Consider the following 11,829-nt stretch of genomic DNA (forward strand, 5'->3'; position numbering starts at 1 on the left):
GACTGTGTCTGTGACTGTGTCTGTGTCTGTGTCTGTGACTGTGACTGTGACTGTGACTGTGTCTGTGACTGTGACTGTGTCTGTGTCTGTGACTGTGGTTGTGACTGTGTCTGTGTCTGTGACTGTGTCTGTGTCTGTGACTGTGTCTGTGACTGTGTCTGTGTCTGTGACTGTGTCTGCGATCACGACCTAGTCAGTAGGTAGCCTAACTACTCATAAGTTTAGGCCAACCTTCACTCCCTTGTCCTGGCTTCACCATGTATATTCATGTACTGGCAGATTCTAAGGGGATTTCAGATTAAATACAAAGGTGCCTTAATGATCACATGGAATCCTGGCCGTTGGGGAGTTTATTGTTTTAAATGGAGGTTGTTGTGGAGAGTGGAGAGTGAGGAGAACCCACTCACACCCCCATGTGTGGGTTAGGAAGCAGACGCTCAGTATCATGGGATAAGATATAAGGGGCAGAGCCGATCATCTGTATGACCACAATGTCTGAAACAACACAAACGCCTGGCTCCCCTGCACCTTTGTCACACACTAAAAACCGTGTCTAGATGAGTTTGAGTGTGCCACTTTTTTATCCCTAGAAAAACTCAAGAGCTTTTTACATCAACTGGAAACATCCAAGTTCTCCCAGTTTGCTGAGTGGGAGCTTCAAAAGAGCGCTGCTCTTAGCCTGTGTCCCAAATCCCAGCCGAAGTAAGCAGGACTTGGAACAGGTGACTTACTGTATGGCTGCGGAATGAGGTGAGGGGGCTGGACAGGAACCACTGGGGCGGCTGTGCCCAGGGGTGGAGGCTCGTCAGCAGCAGTACCTGACTGCTGGAAAGCCAGGTCGATCTCTTCATCTGTCAGCCCTAGAGAGAAGAGCAAAGGACACACGTGAGTATCTATCTCTTGCCAGCGTCCACCTTCAGCAAAATCCTCCTTGGCAAGCAGGCCCTGACGGCCACGGAGTGCCTGTATTTGAGTGTGCTGCCGCCTTGATTTCGGATTCTTGGGAACCTCTCTCTGTCGCAATTTAACCTTAAGCGACAGAATATTAGCCTCAACACTGCTTCCAAATGTGGCTCATTCAATTTCCTTAATTTATCCTTGAGTTTATTGCTGCTTTTGAAGTCGCTCCGTACTGCAATTCTCCATTCTTCCCCCGAAAACAGATACCATCAACTGCAAATGTGGCTCATTTTAATCTGTAATGGTGTTAAAAAAAGAGGGGAAAAAACCAACAATAATGCACGAAAACAGACAGGGAAACAAAAAACTAATTATTGGGTGAGACGACTAATTAGTCTAGATCGTTTCCGAAGACGGGAATAATTTGCTTTATTTTATGACAAATGCAGAAATAAAAAGAAAAATCAGGACTGACTGTGATTAGTATGAATGGGATATAGAATGTAAAGAAGAAAATAAAACAAGAAAACAGATCAAAACGAGACCGGGCCCACGCTTTCAGATGACAATTGCTCCAGCCTATCCCGGCTGCCTGGAGCGCCTTTGGCTAGTTCCTCCCCCCCAACCCCCTTTTTTAATCCTCCAACGCTCTAAACTATACTGCACACAGGGCATCAGGAAATCGCAGGGCGCCATCTGCAGTGGCTATGGCATGTGGAAAGGATTTGCCAAGAAGGAAGGGAAAGGCAGTGAAAGTCCCGGCTCCTAACCCAGCAGGCTGGGAGCAGAGAGGCCAACTGGGTGACCACCGGTAAAGGATCTGGTGGGAGTGAAGTGTAGAGCCCAGGTGTGTAACAAGATTCCTACAGGATCACTCAGGAAGTAACGGTGTATACAAAGAGATCTACTGCCTAGGGTAGAAAAGCTGGAGAGAGGTCACTGCCAGCATGCAGAAGACAACTCAAGCTGGTCCGGGCTGTTCTGGGCTGTTCCGGGAATCCCAATATCCAGTAGAGCCACAACACAGAGCTTTTAAACCAGGGCCAAGAGCTTTTCCACATCTGGTCGGCAGCTCTCCATTAGAGGCCCACAGCATGGTATACTTGCCCCTGGGGGTGGATGAAGTACAAGGCGGTTCTGAGGATCAGCATCTTCAAAGTGTAGTGCCTCGCACTCTGTGCCTGGGGGCTAATACATGGTGTACATTAATGCTTTAGAGCGCAGCTCAGCCCTGTACCATATTGGCCTGAGTCGAAGCCATCCCTTAGACTGTGCCCCACCACAAACGGTCAAGGGAGTGGCTCAACTTTGCAAAATGGCTCTTGACTTCTCTTCTTTCACATTGCAGCAGCACTTCCTCTTCACACACTAGAGCCAGACAGAAGCAAGCAAGCACTGCGAGCACTTGCATTCACCGAGCTGGAGAGTGATAAAGCAACAGAGCATCCCAGACTGCTCTGGACAGGGCACCCCCAGGCCACGGCTTGCCACAAATGGGTTGCATTTCTCATTGTTCCTTCTCCCAAGAACAGGGATAGGACAGACAGATAAGCCAGGTAAAACTGAAAGACATGGTTCCCTAGAGCCTACGCCTCTTGGGCTTGTTCACCTGTCAGTCGCTGGTGGCTCTTCCTAAATAGGAAGGGACACTCCTCTCCAAGCCTGGAAGGAGGACGCTGCTTTTCCCAGTCCGCCACAGAGAAAAGGAAGCGGCATCTGCGACATCAGCACAGGCTGCTGGTCACTGGTACACCGCGGAATTCTCTAAACCTGGTGGATCATGTGCCTTGTCAGCTGCTGGCTGCAAATGAGGATAATTCTCCCAAAAGGAGCATTCAGTTGCATTCTCATTTCCCTTCTGGCTCTTTCAAATATAAACAAGTACGATAATGCTTAACGCTGGGGAAATATACAGCAAGTTACGGGCTGTGCCTCGGCCTTGAGAGCTGGCGCTGGTTAAAGGAACAGGACCTTCTGCCGGCTGTTCTGCCCTCTGGCCCCGAGCTTTTACCAAGGCTATTTTCCTAATAAAACACAGCTTGCATTCCCTTGGCCGAGCCCACCATTGAGGCGATGGTTTAATGCCATCAGCATTTCCTTCCGGACTCTTGCTTCTCAGAGACCGTCTCATTTGGTGCTATAACTCTATACTGGCTGGAATTCCAATATACCTAGTTCTCTAGGAAAGTCAGAGGCTTGATTTTGTTTCAATAAATGAGTCATTTTTTTTTTAAGAAAGAGGGGGTGGAGAACATAATTTTGGAGTGTTATGCTAACCATGTTCCCTGGGGTAGGGGTGAGGACTGCCTAGATCTGACTTGTCTTGGAAAACAGTGGCAACCAGAGTGACAAACATCAGATGGCAACTTCACTCTTAAAGTCTGTCAAGGTTTAAAGAAGGATTAAATTCCTTTCTCCCATGGCGCCCTGGACTCCACCTGTCGATAAGAGCCAATACTAGTTCCTGTGGATATAGAAACATGGGCTACCGACACCCTGGGTCAGACCTGCAAATGGTAACTGGACGACATTTCAATAAGGCCAGAGTGATAAGCATGGTGCGTCCTCACCCTCATCTTACCCCAGACATTCCTCACAGACCAGCACTGCCAGTGCTTCCCTGAGAGTCCTCACTCCAGCAGCACTGGCGAGTTTCAGGGCTCTGTTTATGGAGCTAAGTGTAGGAAGACCAAGAAGAGGTCAGTCACTTCTCTCTGGATCAAGACTAGCTATCTGCTGGCTCCTTGCACAGAGAGGACCCTACCTCTGATAAACTGTTACCATAGGACCCATGCACAAACATGCAGATGCCCTACCCCCACCTTTCCTACCCACCCCGCAAGATAAACAATGCAGATCTTTGATTGAGACCTTGCAGAATCCAAAAGGTTAAAATGAATAATAAAGGAAACTGCCAATTGTAAGTGAATTATATTTGGCTCTCCATGGAAGCCAAAGAAGGCACAGGCTATATTATAAAGGCATCTCTGCAGTGTTTACCATCACCCTGACTAATGCAGACCTTTTTGTTGTTGTTGTTTTAAATAATCTCATGCAAATTAGACACACACACTTCCTTCCAGTTGATTGCTATCTGTGAGGAATAATCTAATCGCAAAGGGACTGAGCAATGGCTGAACAGAACAGAGAGCAGAGGACTCTGCCATCCTGCAGGCAGCAAGCAAGCCTCCTGCTCCCTCCCTCCCTATCTGCCTTTGGAAGAGTTGGTTCATTCTGATAAGGCTACATTCTCCTCTTAGCTGAGGGGTCGACTGTCATTATCTGACACCACTAGGATTGTCATTTTAATCTTCTTCCAGCAACTTCCCTTCCACCATGGGTGATTCTTCTAGAGTTCCCACCCTCAGAAAGAAGAACTCTAAGGAAGTCCTGCCACTCACTCTCTGAGGGAAAGAATGGGGCACCGCTCAGGAGGAAGAACAGTGGCCGGAGGCTGGGCCGGGCACTCACCAGGCCCTGGGCGGCCTAATCTGCAAAGCTCTCCAAGGTCCCCAGAGCCTTTCCTGTTCCCTAAGTTCGCTCCAAACTACTTTCCCAAACATCAGGATTTCTTCTCCCTAGAGGGCTGCATTTAAAAGAATGGAGACAAGGAGCGCCTTTGCAGTGACCAGAGGCGGCTCCACTGCCATCTGAAGCAGACTCGGGACAGTCGCACCTGCCTATTTTTATCTCCTAGCAGATAAACAGTCTGCTTTCTTTTCTTAAAGGTTTCTATTAGAAAGCAAACAAAAGTCAAAGACAGTGTGTGTCTGTATGTATGGGGGAGAGAGAGAGAGAAAGAGAGAGAGAGAGAGAGAAAGAGAGAGAGAGAGAGAGAGAGAGAGAGAGAGAGAGAGAGAGAGAGAGAGAGAATGAATGAATCATGAAGCCCATGTCCTTTCCCTGCAAAGTTGATGGTTTCCTGTGGGTCTGGCTGCACAAGGACTTCTCAGATCAAGCAACTCCACACTTACTGCAGTGCCTGCTGGGCACAGCTCTGGGCCTGACTCTGGAGGTGAAACAGAAACCTGACAGGAGGCAGCAGTGTTCTCTGTATTGTGCAGGGCAAGCAACCAAGACAGAAGGTCTAGGAATGGTTTGAAAATATGCAAAGTAATGAACCTCTACCTTCCAGTCTGGACCAAGCTTTATAATCAAATTGTAGAGAATGAGAGGAACACGGAGGCAGGGTGAGTGCAAAGCCCCATGTCCGCAGCCAAGGGCGGCAGTGAAGGGCCGGGAGCTCAGACCCTCTTCCTCCGTCCACAGCCCCTCCTTTCTGAGTCAACTGAGACTCAGACTGAGCAGGGTCACCTCTCTCAGAACACACCTAGTTATCTGCCTGGCACATCCCAGGGGGAGATGAGGCAGGAAGACAGCTGGCTAAAGATATTCCCCAAATTAAAAGAAAAATCAACTCCCTCAGAATGGGCTCAGGGAGGGAAAGGGGAAAAGTATTCTTATTTTATTTTATTAACATTTTGTTGGAACAGTAGAGTACAATAAGGACTCTCGGAGCCTCTAAAAGTCGTTGGATGACCTGTGGACCCCTATTTCCCAGTGCCTTGTATAAAATTGAATTTTTTAAACATAAATTACACGTAATGACGACACTGTAAAAACTAACAGTAATGGAAAGCTGGGCTGTATTTCATTAGCCTGTATTATTCCGTGCCACCTGATCCAGCCGGGCCTTGTTTATGAGTTAGTGTGCTAGCAGATGCCGATGGAAGCATTTGCTTCGACCTTGCTCTTCTCATTGGGGCATGAAATTACGACGGCAGCACCTTGATATTACAGCCATAAATACAGTAAACTGCAAATTTAAGCCAACGGCTCCTATTGTCTCTGAACATAAAGCTGATCGGTATTTATTTAAAAGGAGAACAAAAAAAATATTATATATCACCTTGTTTATGGGGCCGCCCCACCCACTCTCTTATCCCCTCCTATCCCCTCCCCCAGCCCCCAACCTGTCTAATCCGCTAGGTTAAAATATTAAGCAAATAAGCCAAAGCTTCCTTCTCTGTTGATAACTATTTCCCAAGCAGCAAGAACCAGTTTTTGAGAAAAACAGTTCTAAATATCACTAGTCTGAATGAAAGTTTTTATGCAAATTGAGCTGGAAGTGGGCCGGCTCTTCCGACCTCGATATTAATGTGTAACTTCAAGAATGGGACGAGAGATTTTGCTTCTCCTCAAATGAAGGGCATCTGTACAACTGAAGGAAAAGTTGCTGCTGATGCCTTGAAACTGGATGCTCTCTCAGTATCCTTCTGAAAACTGTTCCGTAGAAAGGCTGCTTCAGAAACAGCAAAACACTGCCTCCTGCCACCCAGGGAAAGAAAGATATTTTACCCACGAATGTAATTCTCATCTCAGCACAGAGTGCTCAGACCCCTTGTTAAAACTCACACCAATCTCTTCCTCATCCCCATGAACAATAAATAAACAATAAAGACAATACATCCTTTAAATATATCAAATGTGCAAGAAAACTAAGCAAAGGCGCGAGGACACTGGTCTCCCCGGCAGGCGCCTCTCCCAGTAAATCACTGGGAAGAAGCCAGTGTACCATGTACTTCACTGCCGACTTACACACTTGGAGAGCTGGCAGGAGACAAGATGTGTCAAGGAACAGGGTCCTTGAGGAGACAGAGGAGCTGTGACACTCAGCCACAACCAGGTGTGGAGCTCTCAGAAGTTAATGGCCAAAACTAGAACACCAGCAGGCAAGCTCAGAAGTCTCTACCAACACAGCACACGGGAGGACCATTTCAGCCATGAACTAAATGCAAGTCGGGGCTTTAATTTCAAAGCAGACAGGCTGGGGTCATAGGTCCTAGAGCCCAATAGTACAATGACACAGGCAAATCAACCAAGATCAAAAGTTTCTGTACACTTTTGGCAGGTTATTTCACAAGGCAGATGTACTCCCTTGGAGCCCTAAATTATAACAGCTACACGAGGCTTAGCGCCTTCACATAAGGAGGGAACTTTCTATAAAATTTATTGAGTGCCTCTGGGGAGCAGTATAGCTACTGAACAAGACAGAAGTGAGCTACCCTCTGTGTTACACAAACTGAGACCTCCGTCTGAAAGACTGAGCGGAGCTCCAGTCAGCATCCATGATGTCTATCTCTGATTTGTACAGTCTAAAGAGCACCCCCCCACTTTCCTTTTAATCCCTCTCTGGCTATACTGAAGGAAAACAAAAAGAAGGGCTACTTTTGAAGTCTGCCATCAATTCTGGAGGATTATAGACTGCTATTGTCGCAGAGGTCAGCAATAAGTAATAAGTAAGTAGGTCTTTACAACAGGCACGGCAGCCTCTTCACAGGCCAGGGAAGTACAGGTATTTCCAAGGCCAAGGCCTGGTGGGTTTTTACAAATGTGTGGGAAAGCCCAAGTAATAAACACTCTAGCAACATTTAAATTTACTCATTTCAGAAGACACCGTGGCCGTTGTTTGCTTTAAAAAATATTTATTTATTAAATCTATTAAAAATAGATCATTTTACCTGAGTGTGTACATGTGCACCATATGTACGGTCTGCAGAGGTTACGGAGGAGGGCCTCGGAACCACTGGAACTGGAGGTACAGATGTTTGAGAGCCACTGTGTAAGGTCTGTTGTAAGAACAGCCAGTGCTCTGAACCACTGAGCTATAGCTTCCAGCTCCTCATTTGCCTTTTTAAATTTGCTTTTTATTTTATGTGTACAAGTGTTTTGCCTTCATGTTTGCACCCTGTGCACACAGTATACATGGGACCAGCGAAAGGCACTAGTGGATCCCAAAAATGGAGTTACACAATGTTTGAGCCACGATGTCCGCTCTGGGAATTAAACCTGGGTCCTCTGGAAGAGCAGTCAGAACTCTGAACCACTGAGCCATCTCTCTCCAGTCCCTTGTTTGCCTTTTAAACAATAGTAAGGAAAACAACAAAACAAAAAATCCCTTGAAGTTCTGGTGGGGGTGTCTATCCCATTCTTTCTCCCTTCTTCCATTCCTCCTTTTCATTTACAGATGAAAAAGAAGAAAAAAAAATAACAAATGAACAAAAACCCCACAGAAGCCAGCCGCGGCAACTTTAATCCCCATACTGGGGAGGCAGAGGCAGATGAGAAGTGATGCCAGGCTGGTCTACACAGCAAGTTCCAGTCAAGAATATGTACTAAGATCACCTCACAGACAGGAGCAGTGACTCACCTGCCCTCACTCCCACCCCACCCTGTGTGGGGCTTTCCACACTACCCCAGGGTGAGGGGACACCCTGGAGAGCCTGACATAGCATGTCCTCAACAGCAAAGTCTTAGAACAAATTCCTGCCAAAGAGGAAAAGCAAAAGGGATAGTCAGGATACAAGACATGAGCCCCGTACACTGATCAAGGGTTCTTAGTTACACCAGACAGGGCAAGAAGTGCCGGGAGCAGAGCTGGTCATCACAGGTAAAGATAACTGAAAAATTGTATTTCTTAAGCTGGAAGACATGATATCAAATGCTTACACTATAAAGAGGTGATTCTTTGAGGAGACAGAGAAGTAACACTGATCTGTGCATTGCACAATACACACGCATTTGAAAATACAGTGTGAGATCCTGTATATGTGCACAACTTAATATACGAAGCTGGGCATGGCGGCTCATGTTTGTAACACCAGCACTCCAGAGGCTGAGGCTAGAGGTCTACCTAGAATTTGAGACCAGCCTGGAAGACAGGATGAGCTCCAGGCCACCCTGAGCTTATATATATAATGAGATCCTGCCTTAAAAAATGTGTATATTAGGTGGGGGATGCTTACTGGTTAAGAGCACATATTGCTCTTGGAAAGGATCTGAATTCTGCACTCACATCAGGGAGCTCACAACTGCTTGGAACTCCAGCTCCAGTAGATCTGATGGTCTTTTATGGACTCATGGGTGTACACGTACACACACACACACACACACACACACACACACACACACACTCAATCACAAAACAATAAATCTTTTTTAAGCTTTAAAATAAAAACAAAAATGGAAAATGTTTATGTATCAGTTAAAAAAGATATAAAGGTATAAATTATTTGTAAAAGCTACATGTGTCTACACATGGGCACATGTACTTAGCTATGAATATGCATAACACAAAAAGAGAAGGGATGGGAACAGGAAATGTGGGTTTACATGGAGAGGAACCATTAGCTAGGGGAAAGAGTAAAGATAGAATTTCTATAACATGCCCCTGTGAATTTTGATTGATATATATATACACACACACACATACATACACACACACACACACACACACACACACACACACACACACATATATCTCCAATACTTCACACAGACAAGCTAATTTGTATTTTGTTTTCATTTTTTCAGCCGGGTCTCTAATGTAGCTCTGCTTGGCCTGAAACTTGCCATGCAGACCAGGCTGGCCTTGAACTCACAGCAATCCACTTGCCTCAGCCTCTTGAATACTGAGATTAGAAGTATGCATGACCATGCCTGGCTGGATAAATTAATTTTTAAAAGTGAATGTCTAGAGGGAATAACTCAAAAACTTTGATCCTTAACACTTTAGAATGGTTATCTCTGTTTTTTAAAAGAGGAAAAACTACAACAGAAAAATGTGTAGAGCTGGCCTAGGCCCTGAGACCGGAGCAAGACCACATTTCAAAGCTCTTGCTTAATCCACTGGGGCTGCAGACAAATCTAAGGGAGCTTTTTTTTTTTTTTTTTTTTTAATGTGATTTTAAAAGGCAGACATCTGTCTGATTTTGACACATCCTGGCTACCCAAATGTTTCCTTCATGTCTAAATATTTGCCTCACCAGTAGAAATGTTTCTGCCACTGCAACAAAACAAACATATGCTTTGGCCTTCTCGTTCCCCAAGATGGCCTGATGTTAGAGGCCAGTCCAGTCTGGGGCACAGGTCAAGGCGGTTACCACCATCCTTTAAGGAAAGCTTTGCCATGCCTCCAGTCATCGGCCAAGTGCCACAAGTGTTCCTCCAGGATTTATTTTTCACATCCTAAATCTTAAATCCATAACTGGAAAAAAAGTTTATTATCTGATACTCAGCTTACTTCCCCAAACTTAAAATGGCCAGGTTTCTGCCATCATTTTAAAAAGACGTCACCATGAAGCTTTTATGAACACATTAAAACACTGTATGTCCTAACGGGTCAATATATAAATTGTTTTGTCGTCTTCTATGTGTGCAGCTCAAGTGCATGTGGTAATGCATTCCCCTCAGCCCCTAAGGAGGAGCCCACTGCTAGACAGGGCTGGAATCTGGCCCAGACTCCTCTCCTTGGATCTACAGCCAAAGGGGAGACTATCCCAAATCTTGTTCAAGTACAAGGTCCCCAACTTAAGTCTACCATCAAACGCACTATTAAAGTTAACTCTGGTTATTTTGAAGTTAAACATGTTTTTACACAATGTTGTTTGCCATCTGAGGGTACAATGAAGAGAAAGCAGAGAAGCTTCTCAAAGACAAGTTAGCACAGTAATAGAACAAAATAGTACGGGCCGAGATGGTTTGTCATTCTATTTTTTCTAGAACTGGGGCTTGACCTCAGAGCCTCACACATAGTAGGTCATATCACCATGGGCTGTGTTCCCAGCCTTCATGGTTTTCATACAAAGCAAAACAAAGCAGTGAGCTGGCCATGGTAGCACAAGCCAGCTATGCCAGCACACAGCCTGTGAGTGAGGAGAGCTGGAGCGCAAGGGCCTCTACCAATTCCTAGTGAATTTGAGGCCAGCCTGGACCACATGAAACCCTACACCTCATAAAATAACACATTAAACAAAAGAAATGTCCAACAATTAATGATTAGGAGATCCGTGGTACATTTCAATAATGGGATATTACTTAAATGTTTATAGTCATCTGAAATTTTCTCAAGGCACTTCCCCCAGGCCTCTCCCCAACCCCATCCTGAGACAGGGTTTTCTCTGTATAGCCCTGGCTGTCCTGGAACTCACTCTGTAGACCAGGCTGGCCTCAAACTCAGAAATCCACCTGCTGAGATGAAAGGCATGTGCCACCATTGCACGGCCTCACAGCACTTTTGATACATTAACCCATAAGCTGATGTTATGGTCAGAGCAAATCTCACCTCTAAAAAGAAGGCAAGTCACTGTGTATCATATGTGGAGAGGGGAGTGCAGCTCAGTAGCGTGGTACTCGCCCAGTACACCCCAGACCCCAGGGTCAACCCCTAGCACTGCAAAGAGAAAAGTGGGAGCTGGGGTACATGGCTGCACATCAACATCGAGGAGGGGGCCTGCCATTCTATCTGATGAGTGTCCAGCCTGACAGCAGGCATGAGGAGCAGAGCTTTGAATCTACTGAGCCCTTGTAACCTCTGTATTCCCATCTGGCCTCCCAGAGTGGAGCCCTTGGTGCAGGCCATCTCTCCTCCTTACTTCTTGGCAGCCACAGTAAAGTCCACAGTGTTATCTGTACAAGAGGTGTCTATATGGGACTTACTTAGTGTCCTTCTAAGGAACTTTTTGTAATTGTTTTTAACTCTCACGGTACAAAATTCTAACAATACACAAGGCTTGCAGAGAAATGTGGGATTCCTTCTCCTGACAACTGCTCACACTGTTACATCATTTAAAAAAATATCACAGGTACTCGCTTTTATGTAAAAAGCATGTGTATTTACACACGTGTTTACATGACATGCATGTATACATACATGACAACATGGTATACACAATTTTATATCTTGCTATTGTAATTAAAATTAGTTAATATGGGGTTAGAGAGATGGCTCAGCAGTTAAGAGCACATACTGTTCTTGCAGAGGACCCGAGTTCAGTTCCCAGCTCCAAGGTGATCTGAAACCTCTATCTTCCATGGGTACATGTACCCACACGCATTCTGAAACCTCTACCTTCCATGGGTACATGTACC

General features: G+C 45.7%; 1 protein-coding gene across 1 annotated transcript in view; it reads right to left on the reverse strand.

The window, feature by feature from the left end:
- The window catches only part of Pex14 (peroxisomal biogenesis factor 14), a 143,516-nt gene that overhangs the window by 23,678 nt on the left and 108,009 nt on the right, over positions 1 to 11,829 (reverse strand). Inside the window, exon 4 of the mRNA XM_031379478.1 lies at positions 732 to 860. Within this exon, the coding sequence (XP_031235338.1) occupies positions 732 to 860 (129 nt within the window). The remainder of the gene's footprint in view (positions 1 to 731; positions 861 to 11,829) is intronic.

Source organism: Mastomys coucha, unplaced genomic scaffold (assembly GCF_008632895.1).
Source record: "Mastomys coucha isolate ucsf_1 unplaced genomic scaffold, UCSF_Mcou_1 pScaffold18, whole genome shotgun sequence".
Lineage (NCBI taxonomy): Eukaryota > Metazoa > Chordata > Mammalia > Rodentia > Muridae > Mastomys > Mastomys coucha.